The sequence below is a fragment of the Geotrypetes seraphini genome, chromosome 2 (genome assembly GCF_902459505.1).
Source record: "Geotrypetes seraphini chromosome 2, aGeoSer1.1, whole genome shotgun sequence".
Taxonomy (NCBI): domain Eukaryota; kingdom Metazoa; phylum Chordata; class Amphibia; order Gymnophiona; family Dermophiidae; genus Geotrypetes; species Geotrypetes seraphini.
In genome coordinates this window covers 102,581,493-102,607,704 of record NC_047085.1, presented here as the reverse complement: position 1 = coordinate 102,607,704, position 26,212 = coordinate 102,581,493, and the positions used below count along the sequence as shown (strand labels likewise).

At 40.0% G+C, this 26,212-nt stretch overlaps 1 protein-coding gene across 3 annotated transcripts in view; it reads left to right on the top strand.

The window, feature by feature from the left end:
* Nucleotides 1-26,212, top strand: part of PREX2 (phosphatidylinositol-3,4,5-trisphosphate dependent Rac exchange factor 2) — a 628,296-nt gene that overhangs the window by 461,995 nt on the left and 140,089 nt on the right. For all 3 annotated transcript variants that reach the window (XM_033933977.1, XM_033933976.1, XM_033933978.1), the window contains 3 exons: nt 7,224-7,265; nt 12,704-12,921; nt 21,853-21,955. In XM_033933977.1, coding sequence (XP_033789868.1) covers nt 7,224-7,265; nt 12,704-12,921; nt 21,853-21,955 — 363 coding nt within the window. The remainder of the gene's footprint in view (nt 1-7,223; nt 7,266-12,703; nt 12,922-21,852; nt 21,956-26,212) is intronic.

Genomic DNA, 26,212 nt, shown 5'->3' with positions numbered 1-26,212 from the left:
GTATTAGGCTACATCTGAGGTGGAGTGTTATTGGGAGTCTAGACCATGGACTGGTATTATAAAAGCATTTCCTGATAATGAGATCCTCTTTTTTAAAATGATGCTATTTAAACTACAGTATGTCTTTAAGTTCGTATAATCTTATTTTTTAAATGGTTCAAGAATAGCAATAATTTGAGATCTTTTTGTTGCATAAAATAATTAAGCTGTACCTTTTACAGGAACAAATAGACTGCATTGTTTCAGCAGCAATAAGGGTGCAAACTTGTACAATGGCCTCTGCAGCGCAAAGGACAAAGCAGGATGGGCCAATTATTGTAACTTCATTATTTCTTTCTATAAAAGAGTGCCTTTGCCTTTCTTGTAGAACACCGCATACTGTTTTCATTAACTGTGTTATTGTTGTAGAACAATGTTTCTATTCAGCCTGCTGCATAAGAAAGTGGAAAGAATTCATTTTGTTTCTATATATGACATCTGTTGGATAATAATTACAAGAGCCTTAGAGACTTGTCTTGTTAGCACTATATCTTGACTGGAGAAGCATCCTAGTGATTAAAGCAGTATGCCCAAACTAGGTAAGCCAGGGTTCACAACCCCCCCCCCCCCTCCCGCCCTCTTTCTAATCCATAGCAAGTCTCCAAACCCTCCATTGCCTCAGATGGATTATAAGCCTCTGGGAGCAGGACAATACATGCAGTTTATACTTGGCTTGAACCATTTCCAGAAAGGCAGGATATAAATACAAAGCCCTGTTTGAAAGTCTCCCTCCATATTCACGGGTTCGGCACTTGTAACTTCGATGATTCACGGTTTTCATCTCACTGACTCCGTCCCTGACTGACATCATCCTGGGGTGCTGAGAGAAAAGTTCAGCGCTTTATTTTCAGCTTGGTCGGGTAAATGCCAGCATCGGAGAAGTGTCTTTTGCTGGGGTGCCGAGAGAAAAGTTAAGTACTTTGCTTCTGCGTGGTTGGGCAAACAGCAGCGTCGGAAAAGTGTGCGACTGTGAGCTTTGCTGCAGCTACACCAGAGGTATTATATGAAGTCCGGGGGCATTATCCAATACTAGCTCCTCCTTGGTGCCTAAATTTCACACACTACCCATATCTAGTATTGTCTCTTGTTCAGGGACAGATCAGGTCTCCCTCCATATTCGCAGTATGGCTACAAATCATATGGCTCCTAGTGCTATTGAAAGTGCTCCCAAGAGGGAAAAGAAATGTAGACCTTACCAGAAAATATTGAATTATTGGACATGCTTCATAGAGTAAAATCTGCCTCCGCAGTTGCTCAGCATTATTGCATTAATGAATCTACCATTAGTTATATAAAGAAGAAGGCAATGTCAATCTGTGAAGCCGTTGCTGCAGCTACACCAGAGGATGTGAAGATATTAAATGTTGTGTGAGATAGAAATCTCTCTTGTATGGATGCAGGATTGCTATAAGAAGAGAATTCCTGTACACTCTGTTGATAAGAGGAAAGACAAAGTCTTTCTATGATAACTTGAAGAAAAGGGAAGGGGAATTGTCGCAATCTACGGACTTTCAGGCCAGTAAAGGGTGGTTTATTAAATTCCTGGACAGGTATGGCCTATGTAATGTGAAAGTGACAGGAGAAGCATCATCTGCCAACCAAGAGGCAGCTAGAGAGTTCCCTGCCACCTTTAAGGTAATTATTAAAGAGAAGGGATATGAATCTGAGCAGGTATTCAATGCCGATTAAACCGCTCTATTTTGGAAGAGAATACCACAGAGGACTTTCATAAGCAAAGAGGATAACCGAGCATCAGACTTCAAGGCTGCAAGGGATAGACTAACCATGCTACTTTGTGCAAGAGCAGTGGGTCATATGGTAAAGCCTACACTGATTTACAAAGCTGCGATCCCCCAGCCTTGAAAGGAAAAGATAAGTTCCAGCTACCTGTTTACTAGATGCATAACAAGAACGTTTGGCCAACAAGAGCACTGTTCCTTGAGTGGTTTCATCAGTGTTTTGTGCCAGTAAGGGAAAGGAATTCAGGGTTCTGCTGATATTGGACAATGTCCCCCTGGAAATCCAGAACCACACGAGTTCCACACTGAGGGTTTTGAGGTTGTCTACATTCCTCCCATCACAATATCTCTCATCCAGCCTTCCAACCAGGGGTTAATAAGGACATTCAAGGCACACTATACACAGTATTCAATGGAAAAGATTGTTCATACAATGGAAGAAGACCCCAATGTGGAGAACATCATGAAAACTTGGAAGGACTTCACTATCACTAATGCCATCAATGTTTTTGAAAGAGTGATGGAAAGCTGTCAAGCCTGAGACAGTAAACTTGTCCTGGAAGAATCTTTTGGCCTGAATGTGTAAAGGAGTTCACTGTCATTACCAAAGAGCCAGTCAAAGAAATTATGAAAGACATTCTGGACTTGGCAAAGAAGGTGGATGGTGAAGGCTTTGAAGATATGGATCTGGGGATATTCAAGACTTAATAGACACCAGAGGCAATGAATTAACAGAAGATGATCTAATTGACCTGATTGTTCCTGAAAGAGAGGTAATACCAGATAAAGAAGAGGATGGAGAAAAAGAACAAGTGATAGAAGACAAGTTTACATTAGACAATATTGCAGAGGCTCTACATAGGTTCAATGCTGTCATGGACCTATTTTTATGACATTGAACTATCCATGGTGTGTGCCTTGAAGGTGAAGGAGTTAGCAGAAACATCAATGTCTACATACATGAATATATACAGTATAAGGAAATGAAGAAGCATAAGAGCCAGACTGAAATCACAATGTATTTCCAGAAGATACCAAGAGTCCCTGCCTCTCCATCCACCTCTTCTGCATCAGCCACCCATGAGGAGGCACCCACTCCTTTTTCTCCTCCTCCTGCACAGCATACTGAACATGTACAGGATGAGAAGGCACCTGAGGATGCACCCCCAAACTCCCCCGACTGTCCACACAGGAGGAGTACCCAATTCTTCCTGCCGCTACCTTTCTGAAGCATTGCTCCCCCTTCCAAAACATCCCTCAGCAGGAGTACCCAATTTCTCCTGCCACCCACCCCTTGAAGCATCACTGAAGCATCTCCAGCCATCCGGGAGGGGCCTTAGTATTTAAGCCCATGGGAGGGGTTTTAGGTATCTAGCCAATCAGAGTCTTAGGCCTTTCCCAGTGCATGCCAGGATGCACTAGGAATGAAGCCTAAGACTCCAGTTGGCCCAGGTGCCTAAGGCCATCCTTTGGGAGGGGCCTTAGGCATAATAGCCAATCAGGGCCTTAGGCTCCTTCCCGGTGCATACCAGAATGCACCAGGAAGGGGAAGGCCCACCATTTTGCAGTGGCAGGCCTGCTGGCTGGAGGGTGTATGCCTCCCTCTGGCCAGAACTTCATTTTAAAATATACAGGGGAGTGGGGGTTGGTCTTCCTCTTATCAGGGATATCAGGTGGGGTCTACAGATGGGTGGAAGGCCCTGGAAAGAGGGGGTTGCTAGGTGGCTGGAGGATGCTTCGGGGGAGGCGATGCTTCTGGAGGATGGCGGCAGGAGGATTTGGGCACTCCTCCTGCTGAGGGATGCTTTGGGGGTGGCGGCAAGAAGAATTGGGCACTCCTTGTGCCAGGGGATGCTTCGGAGTGGGGGGATGGTAGCAGGAGGAAGTGATCAAATTCCACACTTTCTAATGTTCTCCAAATCACATTAATTCAAAACATATTCCTTATTTTATTCACTGGTAATACTCCAGACTTTAACAACCATCAGATTGTCACCAAGTAGTGTAACTTGAAGTGGCTTAAATCCTCATTGGTCCGCTGAAGTTTTGTGATATTTTTTATAATTAAATGTACTTTTAATCTATTTTTTTTCTTATTAGTACTACAGGTACTTAGCTTTAGTATCTGCCCCCCATTGTCACCGACGCGTTTCGTTTTACTTTTTCAAGGCAGGGAGATACTGCAATATAAAATACAATGTTAGTTCAGATACCACCAACCAAAACTAATTAACTGCCCCCAAAACATTACTTAATATAAACTATTATATTCTTAACATTATAACGTTAGCACTTGCTTATCATATTACTACTGTTATTGAGCAAAAATGGCTGTGGCGTTTCATCACTCAATAAAATAGGAAAAACCCCATGACATCACACCCCACGTCGAAAGAGGAGCTAAATTTAATCCGCCCCTGAGTTCAACCAATCAGATCTGCAGATGAACCTGTACTTCAAAAAAATGGGCGGAAATATAATCTAAACAGCCAATGTCAGCCAATCAGATGTAAGATTTAGTCCCTCTGGTTGCATTGAATATAACTCAAACATCTATTGGAACTCCTTAATGTTCAGAATGTGCACCACATTGCCACCCTCCCACCCAATATTCACTGATTCAAGATTTAAGATCCCTTAAAGTATGTTTAAACAACATCCAGTGTCAAACAAGGGGTGCAATTTCATTTTAAGTGTTAAGTCTAGATTTATGTTCGTTTAATCTAGTTTTGATAGAACGCATAGTGCATCCTACATACAGTTTCGAACAGGGGCACTGAATAAGGTAGATCACAGAAAAACTACAGGTTGTGCGACTTTTTGAATAGTATACTTTCTCTGTGGTAGGGTGTGTCCAAGATTCACCTTCCAAAGTGGACGCACACCATCGACATTGACCACATGCAGAGTGACATCCACGTCCTGCCACTTTACGTTCTTTTATAATACTGTGGTTGATTCACCTTCCACAGTGGATACACACCATCGACATTGACCACATGCAGAGTGACATCCACGTCCTGCCACTTTACGTTCTTTTATAATACTGTGGTTGATTCACCTTCCACAGTGGATACACACCATCGACATTGACCACATGCAGAGTGACATCCACGTCCTGCCACTTTACGTTCTTTTATAATACTGTGGTTGATTCACCTTCCACAGTGGATACACACCATCGACATTGACCACATGCAGAGTGACATCCACGTCCTGCCACTTTACGTTCTTTTATAATACTGTGGTTGATTCACCTTCCACAGTGGATACACACCATCGACATTGACCACATGCAGAGTGACATCCACGTCCTGCCACTTTACGTTCTTTTATAATACTGTGGTTGATTCACCTTCCACAGTGGATACACACCATTGACATTGAACATATGCAGAATGACATCCACGTCCTGCCATGTTACGTTCTTTTATGGTTTTTAGCACCGGCCGCAGCATTAACAGCTAATGTTTCTATCGAAGAAAGTATGGGGAGACTGGTGATTTGAATGGTGCACATAACCAGTCTCATTCATTCAAATCACCAGTCTCCCCATACTTTCAAACTTTTTCCATTTTTTTTAGTTTATAATACTGTTATTAATTTTTTATAATGATTTTTTTATGGATTTTCATTTGGCTGTTCAGCTAATCCTAGCTGGCAGAATCACAAGGTTCTCGAAGGGATCCGCCTTTATCTTCATTAATCCATATATTTTTTAAAAACAATTTTTCTTCTTTAGCTTTCTTTCAGTATGTGAGGATTATATATTTATCGCTCACTGATAAGTCTCTCTAAAATTTGGCAAGTTCACTAAAGCAAAATGTATTTTCACAAATCACAAATCCTCCCAATCCAAGGAGTGATCGATAAAATTCATACTTTAATACACAATTCTGCTGTAGAGAGCGACACGTGGACAAATTTGTCCCCGTCCCCGCAGGAACTCAATTTCCCCATCACATCTCCGTGAGTTTTGTCCCTGTACCTGCCCCATTCCTGTAAGCACTACCTTAACTGAACAAGCCTCGTACACTTATGATTTTAAAGTGTTTGAGGCATGTGTAGATGAGGATAGAGCTTACAGGAATGGGGCAGGGACAGGAAAAGAACTCTCGGGGAAGGGACTGAAAAATGAATTCCCGCGGGGATGGAGAAAAATGTGTTCCCTTGTCATTCTCTACTCCACTCCACCCTTCTACTCAGCCTGAGTTTCGCTACTGCTTCTTCAGGAAGAGTGACAGCAAAATAACTGAAAAATCTCTCTGCCCCGGCATCACATTCCTAATACTGTGATGTCAGGGCAGAGAGTTGCGCATTACAGGATGAATTTTATTGATCACTGGTGGGAGGAGTAATCGTTTGGAATGCTGGATCCACCAATGAAGGAAGGCCACTATATAAGATAAGTTTACCCTTTTGAGGTGTATTATTGTTATTATCAGGATTATTATTTTTTATGTGTGCTATGATGGTTCCTATGAGTCCTGCAGTTTAATTATACAGGTGTTATATGGGCTCTGTGCACATCATATCTCCATAATATCTAATTATATTTTTTAGTTGAATTGTTGAGAACCCTGTGAAATTGTACAGGTGGATTTATTACACCACCTTCTTTATAATATTGCATATTAAACCTACATGACACTGCCTCAGCACTCCTGATAAGGTCATTAGCTGGCCCAGGGACAGCAGCTATTTATAACTGGTCAGATGGTAGAGTTGGGGAATGGAGCATGTGATTGCACAGGAAGCTTCTCAGGATAAAAAGAAAGTCTGAAGAAAATGTTGAAATCAGTATTAGAATTTAGAAGGAAAACCACAAAGCAAAGAGGGCTAAAAGAACAGAGACATGACGAGTAGGTGGAATGAACCTTCATATGACATATCCACCGTGGATACGTTTCGGCACTATGCCTGCATCAGAGGTCCCTAAAACAAATGCTATGAGAGCCAGTGGGTTTGCCCTGTTGCTCAATAATTTCTTTCAACTAGCAGAAACTTATTGACTAGATCTCACTACTAGCTGTTTGAAATTTTGACAATTACATTTGAGATTCCCATGATGCAGTCATAGCACCGAAACATGACTGTCATAATAAAGGTTCATTATATCTACTGGTCACATCTCCGTTCTTTTGGCCTTGTTTGCTTAGTAGTTTTCCTGTTTGTACTGCGGAGTTCGTCGTCTTCCCTTTCAGTAATTAGAAGACCATAAAAAGGGAAGGAATGGCATCTTCATGTAGCATTTGTTGCTTAGCACAAACAATGATATGATATTTGATTGATAAGATATACACATACACACATCTTTATTTATTTATTTATTTATTTACTTACTAGCATTTCTTTGCTTCATTCCCAATCAGAAATTGAATGTGTAACATGTTAGAAGAATGCTTTTGACTGGTGTAAAACTTTATATATATGTTTGTTTCACAGAGGTGAAGTCTCGGATACTTTTGGCCCTCCTGGAATACACAGGTAAGATGCTTGTTCTAGTTGCATAAAGGAAGCATGAGCTAATGATTCTGAATACCATAGAGTAGCCTTGTAGTGGAGAAGGGAGAAGAACAAGCAAAAACTATGGGCAGGGACTGATCTTGCAGACCTTCCCATATTCACAGAATCACAAGAAACCAGGAACCTGGATTGTAGAGACATAATTGTACCCAGAGTACTGGAGATAGAATTTTGAGGTCTTCTACTATAAGGGAATACTTTGTCTCTGGCTAGTCCATTGGGCAGCTCTCATCCCCAAGGGCCAGACAGAATGTTTATTCCCAGTCTCCTCTCCCCTTCACTCAACATCTGCACACTTTTCTCCATGGGGGATTGGTCTCTCCAGAGGGAAAGAGAATGACACGGGGAGAAATTTGTCCCCGTCCCTGCAGGAACTCAATTTTCCCATCCCCATGAGTTTTGTTGCTATTTCTGCCCCTGCCCCATTTCTGTAAGCTCTACCTTAAGCACACAAACCTTGAACACTTATGATTTTAAAGTATTTGAGGCTTCTTCAGATGAAGATGGAGCTTGCAGGAATGGGATAGGGGCAGGAAAAGAACTTATGATGCCCCTGTATCGCTCCATGGTGCGACCTCATTTGGAGTATTGCATTCAATTCTGGTCTCCTTATCTCAAGAAAGATATAGTGGCGCTAGAAAAGGTTCAAAGAGTGACCAAGATGGTAAAGGGGATGGAACGCCTCTCGTATGAGGAAAGACTAAAACGGTTAGGGCTCTTCAGCTTGGAAAAGAGACGGCTGAGGGGAGATATGATTGAAGACTACAAAATCCTGGGTGGAGTAGAATGGGTACAAATTTCAGACCATTCTTCAAGCTTCACTAGGTCTTTCTTCATGTTATTCACACCATCCGAGAAGTCTACTCTATTGCAGATTTTGGTATCATCCACAAAGAGGCAAATCTTACCCGACAGCCCTTCAGCAATATCACTTATAAAAATGTTAAAAATAACAGGCTGAAGAACAGAACCTTGGAGGCACACCACTGGTAACATCCCTTTCCTCAGAGCAATCTCCATTGACCACTATCCTCTGTCATCTTCCACTCAACCAGTTCCTGACCCAGCACATCACTTTGGGGCCCATCCAGAGGGCACTCAGCTTATTTATTAGACATCTGTGTAGAACACTGTCAAAGGCTTTGCTAAAATCTAAATACACCTATCTAGCGCACTCCTTCTATCCAATTTTCTGGTCACCCAGCCAAAGAAATTGATCAGATTTGTCTGACAAGTTTGATGTGAATGTTGGTGAGTTTGATGTGAATGTTGGGCAAAATAGTTGAAGCCATGCTGAAAAGTAAAATTACTGACCATCTGGATAGACACAGAAATAAGTGGGACAGAGCCAACTTGGATTTAGCAAAGAAAAGTATTGCCTTACCAGTCTGTTAGATTGTAGAGTAGACAAGTGAATAACGGTAAGTTGATGGTAACAAGCATGTGGAAAAGGTGAACTAGTGGATATAAAGCCCCACGGGGCTCAATGTGGGAAAATTAGACATATAGGTTGGGACATATATCTGGTGTTATTCAACTTTGCTGAACACAAATGGCTCAATGACTCATGTTGGGCCATTTCCGGTGACCAGCACATATCTGATTTTATTTTTAACCATGGCAGTTTGACCGGTTATGCCAATATTCAGCACTATCCCGATTAAGTGCTTAGCAGCTACAGATAGGCTTGCTATATATGCAACCTATTTTAGCCACTAAAGATAGATATTATTATGGTTTGGGCCAAAAATTGAGCAGTTGCCTAGCTCAATTTTGTTAGCCTCTGGTGACTCACTGAAAATTGATTTTTCATCTGGGTTTTATTCTAGATTCTTCACTCTCATTATCTAATCAAATTAATCATGTTACTAAAAAATGCATTTTCAGTTTAAAGATGCTTAGAAGAATACATCATCCTTGTTTTTCAGCAACATTTTGCAGTTTTGGTTCAGGCCATTATTTTATCTCAGTCGCTTTATGCTTGTTTAAGTAAATGTAATTTGAGGCGGCTACAACGTATCCAGAATACGGCGGCTAAACTGATATACGGTAAACATAAATATGATCATGTCACACCTTTACTAAGAGCCCTTAATTGGCTTCCTGTTTGCTGGAGGATCCAATTTAAATGTGCAACTGTAATTTTCAAAATCCTATATGGTATTTTTTTCTCCTTTGGTTCCTGTCTCATTTAATTCACAAGAAATCTCTAATTCTAGGAGCTCTCAGAAATATAAACTTGGCTTTCTCACTGTTAAGGGAATAAAAACCATGGCCAATTTTTGTCGATCATTTTCTTTTTTTATTCATAAAAGTTTGGGATGACCTTCCTTCTATAATTAGAGTTCTCTCTCATCTACCCACTTTTTGTAAAGTACTAAAGACATATTTATTTCAGAAATTTACAAATGATCCTTCTTTTTAAATAATCAATCATAAAAGATAAAATTTTGGTCTAAAAGATATAGGGCTCCTTTTATCAAACCGCATGTTACCCCCCGTGCTGGCTAAAAACCACCGCCTGCTCAAGAGGAGGCGGTAGCGGCTAGCGCGGCCGGTGGTTTAGCGTGCGGTATTACACGCATTAAAACGCTAGCTTGGCTTGATAAAAGGAGTCCATGGTTTCTGTTCTAATCTCCTGTATAATTTTATTAATATTTTGTTAACTGAGTCGAGCCCTTCTGTTGAGATGAATCGGTATAAAAAATCTAAGATTAAATTAGATTAGATAGTTTGGCGCTGAATGTCCGTGCCTAGCTAGCTATGTTGCACAATATAGCTGCTTAGTCACTAGCTGCTAACTGCAATTATTCAGCAGGAGATAGCTGGTTATCTCCCTCTGCATATCCGTGGTTACACACGGATATACTAATATTTAACCTGCCAGGATTCCTTTCTGACTGGTTATATAGTTTTGAATACTGGGAGGACATTCCTTTGTAAGATTCATATAAAAATGCTGGCAACGTCCAAAGTCAGACTTAGATATCCCATTGAAAATAGCCCTCATTGTCAACTGAATAATTTTGGTTGTGATATTTTCAATTCAGTCTCTTAAGAATACTGTAGTTTTATGTTTATAAAGCTGACTTAAGTTGTATGAAGATCTTTAATTTTACTTTGTTTATTTTTCATGTATATTACCAGAAAATAAATGAATACCTAGTTGGTATTACCTCTGTTTTATTTAATTAATATATTAATTATTTTTATTTCATTGTGGCATTTACATGCTGACCAACCTCAGATGTTTGATAGTAAGTTCTATCCAGAATACACTTTCACAAGAGCAATATGCTATGTCAAGTGGAAAATAGACAGCGTAGCTTAGGCTTAATTATAGTGTGCAGTTAAAAAATTGGAGGAAAAAGCCTCAGACAGGAGCCCTCCCACCTCCACAAAGATGGTTGACAGGCGTTAACCTCACTGGCAAAAAACAAGTAAGTGCTATACAGTTTCCACTATCAAAGTGGGTGGCTGCTTCTTACTTAACTAACTCAATGGATTGACAGAGCCCTACACTTTTCTTATGCAAGCTCATAAAGGAAGTAATTTTATAAAGGGCTTTTGTAACATCATCATAATGATTACATGTGTAAATTTACACACAGTGACGCAACCTGCATGTAACCATGTTCTGGGATAGAGTTTGGGCAGAGCGCAGATTGAGTTATCATTTACATCTATACTCAATTTGTTAACATTTATGTCTACTCCTGAGCAGGTACAGATATTCGTGGCTTCAATCTAACCACTATTTTTGCTAGTTTACCCCTAATATTTTATAGAGACACCGAGGCTGAAAGTAGGATGTTATAAAATTTACTTTTAAAAAGCTCAAACTACATGTGACCAAGTCATTATTGCTTTAAAGAGGCTTGATGGTCTATGCACTGCAGTGTTAGCAATTTGTAGACAAGCATTTGGTTAATCCCTACTGCTTTGACATCGCCTCTTAGTCACTGTGTTACTTGCAGTCCTGATTCAAATGGAAAGAGAATGATTACGGATACCTCATTGAATCTGGTGGAGCCACATTGCATCCCTGTCTATGGAGATGAGTTGGTGTCCTCAGTCTACATCCAAAGGGGCAGGGATCTGCGTAACTAAAAGCCACCACAACAACTGGCACTATTGTTAATAATCTCAGTTTAGAAGGCTTGCAGAGCTAGAGAAGAAGCCTGGACTGTCACTCCTTTGCTGTATCTATTCTGTAGAAAAAAAAGGAAGCATGCACACGTCAGATTCGCTAGAAAAAAAAAGAAATAACAGACAAAACCTCTACGAACTATGATCAAAAGGTAACACCAAAAGTAAGAACATAAGAACAAAAATAGAGCTGTAGAAGATCCTAATCTCAAATAATCACATCTATGATGTTAAAAATATCTATAAACTTTATATCCTGGCTGTAGGCTTCTACATGAAAAGAGGGGAAAAAGACCTCAGATACCCTTCAAATCATTTCAAACAGCCAAAGCTAGTCAATTGAATGGGATATCCATTTAATCACTGGTCATTAAAAAAAAAAACCTTTCCATTATATAAATAGCAATTCTGATATGAGTTCAAAATCAAAAGACAGCTTGGTTGGAGGAATCCTGATACCAACAGGACCCGTTTCACCCTAGGCTTATACAGGAGATCAGTGAAAGTGTTTAAATATAAAGACTGGTATCAAGACCAGTTCCCCCCTCCATCACCAACCAAATAAAGCTTCTTCCTAAAACAAACACACAATCAGACACACAGTATCTATAATTATTTTGACTAATTTACCATACAAAATATAAAAATCAGAGACTAGATCTTAAAACTAAGATCCTGGGAAAAGGCAAGCAATCCCTGGGAAAAGGCTTCTCACACAAAAGTGTGTGTAATTAGTAAAACATTACACTGATACAACTAACATTGTTATCCGACAAAAATAACAATGTGGCACTGCAGAAGAAATGGTCCAACGTATAGTCCAACCAAGCTAAGTCTTTTGATTTTGAACTCATATTACAATTGTTATTTATAGGGTCCTTTATAAGGCGCACTGACTAATCTTTAGTACATGCTAAATCAGTTAGCGCACCTTAGTAAAAAGACCCCATAAATAATGAAAAGAGGTTGTTTTTTTTTAATGACCAATGATTAAATGGATGTCCCATTCAATTGACCAGTTTGAAATGATTTGAAGGGTGTCTAAGGTCTTTTTCCCTCTTTTCATGTACAAGCTTACAGCCAGGATATAAAGTTTATCAATATTTCTAACATCATAGATGTGATTATTTGAGATTGGGATCTTCAACAGCTCTACTTTTGGTGTTAAGATTTGCTAGAAAAACAGTTAACATCAAATAATTTTCTTATTTGATTTTTGTTTTATCTATTTATTTGTTTTTGGTTAACAGACAGTGAGATACAACTCAGGCGTGACATGGTCTTTTGCCAAAGTTTGGTGGCCACAATCTGTGCTTTCTCAGAGCAGTTACTGGCAGCCTTGAATCAAACGTTTGACAGCAGCAAGGAATATGAGATGGAAACTAATGAGGCCAGTAGAAGATGGCTGGAGCAGATAGCTAATGCAGGAGTCCTCATCCACTTCCAGTCTCTCTTGTCACCTAGCCTGGTAAGACATCTTAAATCTATTGGAATAGTAAAGACTAATGACTATTGGTAGCAAAGTAAAATTGAATGGAAATACAGGACTAGAGTTCCATTTTATTTTCATTTTCATTATCATTTTCTTTTTTTTACTTCATTTCTGTTTTCTTCCAGTCCATTTGTTTTTATTTTAAATCTTAACTTTTCCATTTTATCAACTGGGTTTGGTTAAGGTTCATGATAACAAAATTCACTTGAGTTCATTTTTAGTAGCAGAATAGGATTCTAGCAATTTCTGGATTGTTCCATGTGCATCATAGATTATCAGCTTTGAATTTCATCTTGGAATATTACTGATAAAGAGCCTAATATTTTATGGGGGTTTTAAAAGTTTACTTTTAATTACTTATGATCTTATTACAGTCAAACCTCGGTTTACGAGTGCACCGGTTTGTGAGTGTTTTGCAAGACGAACAAAACATTTGCAAAATCGGCGCCTCGGAAACCGAGCTTGACTCGATTTTACAAGAACCCCCCCTTCCCCCCGTGATCCCGCATCCCACATTGCCCCCCCTGCCATGATCTGGCATCCTCCACTCACCCACCCACCCACCCAAACACATTTGCTTACCCCCATCTGGCACTGGCACCAGCACCAACGCACAGGACATGTCGGTGCTGGTGCCCAGCGATCTTCCCTCTTCCTTATGCTGGGCCTTGAGCATCTGCGCATGCTCAAGGCCTTCTAGTTCTCGCTCTCTGTGAGAGAGCCAGATGGGGGTAAGCAAATGTGTTTTGGTGGGTGGTTGGGTGAGTGGGGAATGCCAGATTGTGGCAGGGAGGGGGCGACGCGAGTGGGGGGGATGTCGGATCATGGGGAGGGGTGTGTGAAGCAGCGCTGGTGGCCTGGGGGGGGGTAAGGTAGAGCAGCGCCGGTGGCCACGGGAAGGGCGGGAGGAGGTGAAACGAATCAAGCGAGTTTCCCTTACATCCTATGGGGAAATTCGCTTTGATATACGAGTAAATTGGTTTTCGAGCATGCCTCTGGAACAAATTATGCTCATAAACCAAGCTTCCAATGTATTTGTATTCTGTTGAAGGCTTTATATTCCAGGGCCCCCACAGAACATTTATTTGCTCTTGATCCTCTCCCATTTGTTGAATGCATATACACTCTTCTCGAAGGAATCAGGTTCTCTTTGGGAGGAGAAGGATTGAAAGGGATTTCTCTTAATGGCCCTGCATACAGGTCCCTTCAAACAATCACTCAGGTGCTACATATGAGGTGCTACAAGTTGCAAACCAAACACTTCTTTGAAGCAGTCTTCCTGTCCTGAAGTTGTACAATATTAAATGTACACTGTAGTACTCTACACATTTGTTTTTAAGTGCTATGTGATCTCTTTTATAATTACTAGTCCTTTGGGGTAAGTGTTTGGGCAAATCTATTCCTTTTTGACACAAAGTCCCAGTCTATCATCTGTGTGATACCTGTCCACACAAATTATTCCAAATATGAATTATCTAGCACATAGTATTTTCTTTATTACTACATTTCCTGAGTGGACTTCCCTCTCTCCTTGAGCTTTTGGCTTTGAGGGTCAAGCTGCTGCTCTACTCTTTAATTTAAATAGCAGATGGTGGGGGTGGGGTGAGGGGTGGCAGTGGCATAAAACCTCTTTCTTTTAAAATAATTTCACACTGGAAAGAAATTCAAAACTTGAGGGAGACTTCACACTGGATATAAGCTAAGTAGGCCCAATTTGATCACGTCACCTCACTTCTGAAAAAGGTACATTGGCTACCCATATCCCACTGAATAACGTTTAAAATACTTTTTTCTCACCAGTAAGGTATTATCTAACCATTCACCTGCTTTCATTGTTAGACTCTTGGTTCCGTATGTTACTTCCAGACCACTTCGATCGACCCAGCAATTCCTTCTTGCAATACCCTCTGCTCGTCAAATATTTTATGACACGACCCGAAAAACAATTCTAACAGTGGTAGCCCCAACATTATGAAACTCGTTGCCACTCATGCTGAGGCAAGAATCTAATTCCTCTAAATTCAAATCAATGCTTAAAACCTCTCTCTGTAAGAGGCGTACGAGACCTAGACCCAGAGCATGACATACAATTCGTAGCATGTCCTTTTTGTTTTTTCCCTTCCCACCACTTTTTTAATTTTTTTAAGCAATGTAATTCTATCCTTTTTTCCCTTTTCTATCCAGTGTAGCTGTTTAAGTGATTTGTCTAACAGTGTATTCCTATATGTAACACCCCCCTATTTTATTGCTTTTTAATTTTTACCATTGCATGATGTAAACTGCTTAGGAATGTAAAGCGGTATATCAAGCACTAATAAACTTGAAATTTCAATCTGGACAGAAATTCAAAACTCGAGGGAGGCTTCACACTGGGTATAAGCTAAGTAGGCACAATGGTTGACCCTTCAATCTGCCATCAGATCATTCTCCTACCATGGTGCCCCCTTCTCTTACCCTATTGTTTGCCAACTCTCTCTCTCTCTCTCTTTCCCTAGTCCACCATCTCTCCTCTATCACCTATCAATCTATTTCTCCTCCCATATCCAGCATATCCTCTTTACCATCCCCTATCTTTCCAACATCTCTCCTTAGTTCTGACCCCTCACAAAGTGGTCTATCATTCCCCCTCTCTTCTTTCAAGTTTTATTAAAAATTTGCTAAAAAGGCTTATAAAAAATTTATAAGCGATTAACAATATAAAAATAGGCATCTTGTAACATATAAATGACAAATTATCCTCAAAATAATAAGTCAAAGACCAATAACCCTTTTGTTGTGATGAACGTAAGAAGTAATTCTTTACAAAAACTTATGTATAAATACTGATTTTGATATACTTATTTTTGAAGGCTAAAAGACCTCAAGTGTTCACGGCCGTCTGTCTTTGGAACAAGTCCTGACAGAACAACCACCTGTGAACTATCATTGGTCTCATATGCCTTTCTTTTTATATTATCCTTTGTCTCTATTAAATATTTGTTTATTGATAACTTATTTTTTATATAAAAACTTTTAAAATCCCAATTTTAAACTACAGTATAAGTTTTTTTTAAAGTAGTGATGCAGCAAATATTAAATCTGAATAGAAGTTGTTTCACTCTTCAGGCTTATTAATTTCATAAAGCCTAAAATATGTGGAGGGGCATAATCGAAAGGAACGTCTAAGTCCGTTTTCATCTAAGTTGCAAGTCATCCAAAGAAAAAACAGCTTAGGACACATTTTCAAAAAATACTTCCAAATTTTTTTTTGTTTCGAAAATCGTCTAAGTATACGTCCTGCTGATCTGATCGGCCAAGTCGCTAAATTGTCCATCTTTATACCACATTTTCGTCCAACTTTTTGTCGAAGTCAAAAACACATAGAACAAACCGTGTTGGATGTGGGAGGGGTCTGCAAAGTGATGGACTGAACACCCAGACATTGCACCTAAATAGTGGGATACCTTAAAGGGCACTGCTGTGAACTTCACAAAAAATATGCCATGTCTTCATCTCACTACAGCTCCCTTAAAGGTCATGGTGAGCCCCCCAAACCACCTCCAGAATCCTCTAGACCCACTTATCTACCACCCCAATAGACCTTATGGCTGCAGGAGCCACTTAAATGTCAGTAAAAAAGGGTTTTGGGGATGTATAGGGGAGTGCAATATCAATATTGATATTCAATAGCAATGCAGTGATTACAGGGGCTTATGGGCATGGGTTCTCCTCTCCATGGGTCTCTAACCTACCCCCAAGATGGCTTAAGATGCCTCTGTGCAACACGGCTAGGCTTTCCTATGCCAGGCTGCCAGGTGATGATATTCTAGAGGCACAATTTTCAAGTTGTGAACAATATTTTTAGGAGGGGGGACACGGTGATCACTGGGGTAGTGTGTGGGGGTCTGTATTATGTGTTTGCAGTGCTAATCTGGTGACTTTAGGTGGGTTTTTGTGACTTAGACCATGTTTTAAATGGTCTAAGTCACAACATCCAAGTTCTGTCGATCCTGTGCTGTATAACTTTCGGTTATATATGCAGTAAGTCTAAGTCTGCCCACGTCCCGCCCAAATCCCGCCCTCAACACTCCTCCTGACATGCCCCATTTAGCTATGGTCGTTCAGCGGCACTATGAAGGCCTAGGTCGTTTATAAATACGTCCAAAACCCGGTTTCATTATTGGCACTTGGATGTTTTTGACTGATGATCGTCCAAGTGCCGACTTAGGCCAGTTTTTGGACGTTTTTCTCTTTCGATTATGAGCCCCTTAGCTTATTAGCTTCTAGCTGTATAATGTGTCTTCAGGATTAGCTCAGCTGGTATAAACGGCTCAAAGCTGAATTCCTTGTCATACTCTGCTATGCTCGTGCTCTGCTTTGCTCAACGGAGCGTCTCCGTTTCACTCAAATATGAACTTCCTCGGGAGATCTTCAGCTATACATGCTAGTGGTTAATTCTCATTTAGCCATCACTATTAGAAAAGAAAAACCAGCTATTACAACTTCTATTCAGAAACAACTTCTATTCAGATTTAATATTTGCTACATCACTACTTTAAAAAAAAACAACTTGTAGTTTAAAATTAGGAATTTAGAAGTTTTTATATATAAAAATAAGTTATCAATAAACAAGTATTTGATAGAGACAAAGGATAATATAAAAATAAAAGCATATGAGACCAATGATATAAATGACAGATATTAACCATAACAAACGAGTGAGAGGATGGAGGGTAGAACTACAATTTATCACGAAAAAGAACATACCGTATTTTTCACTCCATAAAAAATGGGTGAAAATGTCTGTGCATCTTATGGAGTGAATATAACAATTTTTTGCACACACCTCATCCCCCCCCATACCACTATCCTGTCCCCACGTATCAAGCCGCCAATGATGAATGTTCTCAAACCCGCACTCCCACAGTTTAGGCTACATCACCGGAAGACCACTCGGTGTTCTCTCAAGCAGCCTGATTGGTTCCCAGTCCGGTTACCTGACCTGCTGCCCTCGCAACCTTGATTGGCTGTTGGAAACAGCCTGGATTTACACTTGGCATGGAACGCGCTTTGTGATAAGAGTCGGCTGCTTGTGTGTGCTCGTGATTGCTCCACTGTGCTGGAGGGAGTGGGCTCAGCCCGAAGATGGAAGATGGGGGTACAAAAACAGGGCTAGGTCAGTTCAGTGATGGGGCGAAGATGGTGTATTAAGGAGATAGGATGCGTCTGTTGTGTAGAGAACGTAACAAGGACTAGGGTAGCACAAGGAGAGGATAGTGATGGGGGGATTCAGGAAGGCACTGGGGTAATGGAGTTGAAAGTACAGGTCAAAGATGGGATGAAAGAGAGGATTAGTACAACTGCAAGGAAGATAGGATGCTGCAAGGAGGTGATGGGGAGAGGGTACAGCACAGGGTGGTGGGACAGGGTACAGAGCCTGGCAGTGAGGGGGAACGGTGCAGAGTACAGCGTTTGATTTAACCTTTGGTGGAAGACATCCCTGAGTTTGCCCCTGATGAAGGATACGAAACGGGGCTCTGTAGGGCGATCAGTTGGCACTCCCGGACAACAGACCCTCTTATTAGATGGTTGGCGGCTTCTGAGATAAGTCCATATAGATGGTAGTTTAAGTTTATTGGACATATGTGATTTCCTGCTTTCACAAGGCTCATTTTTGCACTTTTCTGTGCTTGTTGAAATTCTGGAATGCTGTAATTTTGCACTTGACACTTTGGACACTTTATTATTACTATTATCAATTTTTGCACTTCTGAATACATATTTATTAGATTTTTATATATATATACAAAAAAAGCTTATTGAGCTAGAGCTAGAGGATGGCGTTATGTGATGTTTGTGGGTAACCTTGCAGGCACTCTAGGGTGCTGTATGCTTGACTAGCCCTGGTGAACTTCTGACTTTTTGTCTGCTATTTTTTAAATTTTCAGAACCCATTGGTGTTTCTAACTAGTATTAATTAAGTAGTGCAAACTTGAAAGCCCGTAGGTTCAAGACCGTTCCAAAAATTGAGAGTAGGTCTCTTTCTTCCAATGAAATTGTAAGCATCATTTTATATTTGAGTCTTGCTTGTAAATTACTTGCAAAATTATAGATATATGTGTTGATAGCTCAACAAATTTAAAAACTTTACCCTAATGTTATTTGGGACAGAAACCTTTGTAAAACGAACAGTGTAATAGATTTAAGTACATTTTAAAGAACTGTATGAGAGTGTTATGAGACAACGAAAGGCATTTTTGAAAGAATGTTCAAGTCTTGGAGAGACCTCCCAGGAAAGGGACTTGGGAGTTCTGATCGACAAGTCGATGAAGCCGTCCACACAATGTGCGGCGGTGGCAAAAAGAGCGAACAGAATGCTCGGAATGATAAAGAAGGGGATCACGAACAGATCGGAGAAGGTTATCATGCTGTTGTATCGGGCCATGGTGCACCCTCACCTGGAGTACTGCGTACAGCACTGGTTGCCGTACATGAAGAAGGACACAGTATTACTCGAAAGGGTCCAGAGAAGAGTGACTAAGATGGTTAAGGGGTTGGAGGAGCTGCTGTACAGCGAAAGATTAGATAAACTGGGCCTCTTCTCCCTCAAACAGAGGAGATTGAGAGGGGACATGATCGAAACATTCAAGGTACTGAAGGGGATAGACTTAGTAGATAAGGACAGGTTGTGCACCCTCTCCAAGGTAGGAAGAATGAGAAGGCACTCTCTAAAGTTGAAAAGGGATAAATTCCGTACAAACGTAAGGAAGTTCTTCTTCACTCAGAGAGTGATAGAAAACTGGAACGCTCTTCCGGAGTCTGTCATAGGGGAAAACACCCTCCAGAGATTCAAGACAAAGTTCCTGCTGAACAAGGACGTATGCTGGTAGGGCTAGTCTCAGTTAGGGTGCTGGTCTTTAACCAAAGGGCCGCCATGTGAGTGGACTGCTGGGCATGATGGACCACTGGTTTGACCCAGCAGCAGCAATTCTTATGTTCTTATGTTCAGAATTAGGACATATGCTCACAACATCCAACTCACCCGACCCCTGCCCCCATCCATCTTACGGCCATTTTCAAAGAGGAAAAACATTGGGGATTCCTGTTTGAGAATATGTGAGAACATCCAAAATGAACAGCCATTTTCCAAAATAAATAATCCAAATTATGAACACAAAAAAAGGACAAGGACATTTGTCTGGTAGCATTTTTAAAGAAATAGCCTTTAATTCAGGGTACCCAGGTTCATATTCCACTGCAATTCTATTATTTTAAATGATGAACCCTCCAGAGACAGGGAAGTACCCAAATGTGCACCACCTCAGTAGTCTTCAGGCTTACAGGTGGTTTTAAAATTTAGGTATAGTCAGAATGGATTTGATTTAAACATTTTTTTAAGGTATATTTATACTGCCTATCAAGGTTATCTAAGCAGTTTATGATCAGGTACTCAAGCATTTACCCTATCTGTCCCAGTGGGCTCACAATCTATCTAATGTACCTGGGGCAATGGAGGATAGAGTGACTTGCTCAGGGTCACAAGGAGCAGTATGGGGTTTGAACCCACAACCTCAGGGTGCTGAGGCTATAGCTCTAACCACTAGGCTACTTCTTTCTCCCTGACATTGTGAATGGATTAATGGAATTCATTTACCCAAAAAAATGTAAACATTGCATGAATATAGAGTCTCATGCTACATAATTAAAAAATAATTCTTATTTCATGATGAATGACTTTTGGACTAGAAAATTATCTTTAAATAGATTTATCCTCAAAAGCATTTTATTTAACAAAAATTTAATTTAAATTTTAAAAATCTGATTTTGTTTTATCCACCCTGGGTATAGTAGATATATCTTTGTTTCTGGAAGACTGGCAATTAAAAGGTTAAATAAAAGAGTTGGGATTTGAACCTACAGTACAGTAGTTCCCTGGCGTTATGATTCCACTGCATTGACCACAAGGCTATACTTCAGATCTGCTTGCTGCTCTTTTCAGAATTATCATAATTCCTCATGTCAGGGAGCCTCATTTTTCTTTCCAATGTCACTTGTAGGAGTGACGGAGGGGAACAGTAACCATTGGGGGATTCTTGAGGGGGTCATGCCTTAATCCCTCCAGCTACTCATTCAGGGCACCCCTTTATACCCTTGATCTGATTAAAACAGGTCTAATTTAGAACTTGGGTGTATCTTGGACACGTCTGTAGGACATCCTAAATTTGGGCCCTCCCTAATCCTACCCACAATATGGCCCCTTACTGTTTGGATGAACTTCAATATAGAGATGCCCACTCTCTCCTGCTGCCAAGCAAACCCTCCCCCCCCCCCCAGCAGTGAGAGAGGTGCCCATTCTCTCCCACTGCCACACCCCCGTCCCCTGTCCCCTGCCCCTTGAATTAGATGGCTGACCAGAGGGATGCCTACTCCCTCTAGCCAGCTGGCCCAGCCCGCCTCTTCAAAAGGGGCCTTCCCTTCCCCTGTGCATCCTGGGATGCACCGGGAAGGGGCCTAAGGCTCTGATTGGCCCAGATGCCTAAGGCCCCTCCTACGGGGCATCCAGGCCAATCAGAGCCTTAGGCCCCTTCCCGGGCCCTGATTGGCCCAGGTTGTTGAAGAGCCTTAACCACTTAAGCCCTTCCACTTAGGAAAGTATTAGCAGAATATAGAAAATTAACACACTTGCTGACTTGTATAAGGTACAATTAAAAATATAATTTAGTTTGAGCTGTAATAGGGTTGTAACTGTAAAATAGATTACTCCTACTTATCTAGTAGATGGAATAGGAGCCTAATAAAAGCAAATCAATTTTCAGCCACTGTTAGGAATCAATTACTGTAGTTTGATATATGTTATGGCTTTTAGTAGGGAATGAGCTTTCAATACAATAATCATGGTTTCTCTTTATTCTCTGTCCTGTTTTCTAGACAGATGAACAGGCCATGCTAGAAGATACCCTGGTTGCGTTATTTGACCTTGAAAAGGTTACATTTCATTTTAGACAATCAGAACACGAACCACTAGTTGCAAGTGAGTCTTTAGAATGGTACTTTTATAATAATTTTTATTATGTGTCAAAAAAACCCATTGTTTGCTAGTCAGATTGCATTTATTTTATGTCTCTTGAACAGTTTGCATATTAAACGTTAAGCAAAAATATGAAAATATATTACTACGCTGTAGAGCTGTATTTTAGCAATAATTGATATATCTCTTAAAAATAAAGGGCTCCTTTTCCAAAGCCATGGTAGATATTTCAACCGTAGGCCGGTGATGTAAATGCTCCAACCCTCATAAGAATTTTTATGAGTGTCGGAGCATTTATCTCACTAGCTTGAAGCCAGTAAAAGTGTGTTACTTTCAGTGGTCAGAGGTGAAAAAAGGTTGTGCTCCCTCTCCCCCCCCCCCAGCAACTTTTAACACTTATATTATATTTTGTGTTTTAAATGTAGTGAGGTGTCATCTGCACTTAAAGAATTGATTACAGTCTATTTTTCCTTTAGACTAGATAAAACTGTTAAACCCTATTCATCTGTTCGAACGCTGATAGATTGCACTGGGTACGGCGGACCTCATCCTATTGAAGTTTTTTTTAATGGTCAGCATAATGGTCCTGCTCGTTTTAAACAACGTGGAGATCGAGTGTTGAAGTTAGTCAATTCAATTAATTTGTTCAGCACTGCAGATTTCAATTGCATTCCTAGTGCTTATTTAAATTCAAGATCAGTAAGGAACAAAGCACCTTTAATCAAAGATTGGCTTGAAGAACAACAGTTAGGTTGCTTGTTTATTACGGAGACTTGGTTAACTTCAGATAATGATCCTATCATAGAAGATTTGCTGCCACCTGGGTATAAGATAGTTTCTCTAAGTAGGGAGAATAGAAGATAGAAGAGGAGGTGGTTTAGCTATTGTTAGAATGTAAAGGATAGTTTTGATTTTACAATGTTAGATTCTAAGTAAAATAAGGATCTCAAATTTTATCTTGTAAAGTAAGTAGTCAATTTTTGAAGGATTCATTTACTTGCATATTGTTTTACATTTCGCCTGGCAGCTGGATTAACTAATGCTGTGAACTGTAGATGCAGAATTATATAATATAAACTCAAAAAAAGCATCTCTGGCTTATTATTAGGCGATAGCAATTTGCATATGGAATTAGAGGATGATCTGCACTAAAGGAGTTGAAGTTGTTTTTGTCATCTCAGTTGGGCTTTTGTCCTCTTTATAGTACAGAGACTGTTTTTGCATCCCTTTTAGACTTCGTGTACAGTCTGTTTAGTCAAGGTGTTGGGGCATTGATATTACAATTTGACCAAAGCAGTGCATTTGATCTTGTTAATCACTGTCAACTACTTAGGGCTCCTTTTTATTAAGCTGAGCTAGCGGGGTTAGCGACTTTTCATCATGCTCTAATCCTCGCGCTGGCCAAAAACTACCGCCTGCTCAAAAAGAGGCGGTAGTGGCTAGCGCGGCTTGATAAAAGGAGCCCTTAGATGTTTGGATGCTTTGAGCATTTCTGGTAATGTCCTTAAATGGTTTCAGGGCTTTTTGCATTTTTGTACCCACCAGATCCGATTTGGTCTCTTTTAATCTTGAATATAGAAACATAGAAAGATGACGGCAGAAAAGGGCTATAGCCCATCAAGTCTGCCCACTCTACTGACCCACCCCATTAAGTCTGAGTACTAATGACTTAGTTCCTTAACTCGACCCTCGTAAGGATCCTACTAGGGCATCCCATTTATTCTTAAAGTCAATAACGCTGGTGGCCTTGATCACCTGCTCTGGAAGCTTGTTCCAGTGATCTACTTGTCATCTTTGGGACATAGGTTATCTAAGTTAGGTGTGACATTTTCTTGGTCATTTCTAGGTCATTTTCACTATGGAATCTGGGCTCCTTCCAATTATTCCGTAAGCACCTCAAAACTAGGATCTTCACAAAATTGTAATGTTCTCTCCCCCCCGGACTCAACATCCAACCCCTCTATGCTACTCCTTCCTTTATTAAACTCTTGTAAACTGTGCCGAGCTCTATAATTATGGAGAGGATGTGGTATATAAACTTAAGGTTTAGTTTAGTTTACAATTATGCTGATGATATTACTATTGCAATTCCAATATATTCATCATTTTCTCAATCTATTCAGTCAATTTCCACCACAGTCACAACTGTAGAATTATGGATGACCGATTTAAGTTAAAACTCAATACAGAAAAAACAAAATTCTTCTATGTCAAGAAGAAAGAAATAGAGACAAGTATAAATTTGAATGGAATTTTGTACTCAATTAATCCTACTATAAGAATTCTAGGAGTTATTTTAGATCAAAATCTCACTATGAATTCAAATACAGATGCTTTAGTAAGGAAAAGTTTCTATATTGTTGTGGAAATTACAGATTATTAGACCATATTTTGATGTTTCTTCTTTTAGACTGTTGGTACAGTCATTAATTCTAAGTATTTTGGATTACTGTAATATAGTTTACTTAGCAGGTTACCAGAAAAATCTTCCTAAACTCTACATCATACAAAACGCGGCAGTCCGATTAATTTTTGAATCGGAAAAAATCAGATCATGTCACACCTTATTACCAAAGACTACATTGGTTACCAGTCGAGGCCAGAGTCAGATCTGAGTTTGGTTCTTTATGCTATAAAGTCTTATATGGTTTAGCACTTGATTATCTTATGGATCATTTTTTGTTTATTAATTTACAACACCCAAGACATGTAATTTGTTTGCTTTTCCATCGGTAAAGGGTTGTTTATACAAGAGCTATGTTCAATGACTCCTATCTTTTCAGGCAGCTTCTTATGATAAAGAGTTTGTAAATCTGTTAGCTCTGTCTCTTACCAGCAGTTCAGAAAATTATTGAAAACCTACGTAAGACATTTTTGTAATTTCTAGGTCATTTGTTTTTATTGTCACTGTTTCAATTTTCTTTTGTAAACCACATGGAACTCCTAAGGTACTGTGGTATATAAATAATTTTTTATGTTATGTTATATTATATTATTTATTTAATTTTCTATACCATTCTCCCAAGGGAGCTCAGAATGGTTTATATGAATTTTTTCAGGTACTCAAGTGCTTAACTATTGAATCTGAATTTTTGCAAATTTTGAACCTTTTTTTATTTATTTAAAACATGAATATCCCGCATATCCAAAATCTATGTATTTCTTGATACTATACCTATTACAAAACACATTTGAAACAGAGCATTTTAACTCATTAGAGTCAAGCCTATCTGACATAGCTTACAGCAGGGCTGCCCAAGTCCGGTCCTCGAGATCTACTGGCAGGCCAGGTTTTCAGGATATCCACATGAATATGCATGAGAGAGAGATCTGCATAGCAAGAAGGCAGTGCAGGCAAATCTCTCTCATGTATATTCATTGTGGATATCCTAAAAACCTGGCCTGCCAGTAGATCTTGAGGAGTGGACTTGGGCAGCCCCGGCTTACAGTGTACATGTTTTAATTCCCTTGAGATGTTGTATCTATATGCTTTGCTGCATGATTTTGACAAGAAAGCATGTTACATAAAGCTAGTTCTGCAGAATCAGATTCAATAGTATCAAAATATAAGTGATTTCCATTCTGAAAGACGCACAGTAGGAGGAGCCTGTTCTTTAACTGCATGTGGGCAGCAGGTTCTATAACTTGGTATTGGCATCACTGTTCCCGCTAAACTGAGCTTTGCTGTCAGTGGGTGATGGTGTTTGAATATTATGTTTTCAATTGCTAAGGACAAGCAGGTTCACGGGAATCCTGCAGAGGTTGCCTGTCCCTCACTATTGAAAATGTGAAAGTGAAACAGCACCCTCTATTGGCAGGACTGTAGGTGGAAGACTCTTGCTTATCTTAGAAGGAACAGTGAGGGAACCTACATGTAGTAGGGATACAGGCAACTTACAGTATTCGGTATGTGATGCATTAAGTAGGAGCCCCACCCATGCATATGCCCCCATATATTTACATATTATGTAAATTAGTGTTGTTACAGATTAGCACTTAGACATCCTATTGGGTAAGAGTACACTTATACATGTAAATACCAATATTTTAGAGATTTATACATGCAGAGGATATGTAATTGTAACTGCCTGGTGTCTTGTTCTCTTCTGCAACAGTCTATAGACAGCTTACGAGGCGCCACTGAAAAATTTTCAGCTCAACCAATAAAGTTGGGGCAGTCTCCATCGAGGGCTATACATTTAGTCCAGTGATTTTCCAGGTTTTTCATTCCGTATTTTCCGATGGAACCAAAAAAGTGGA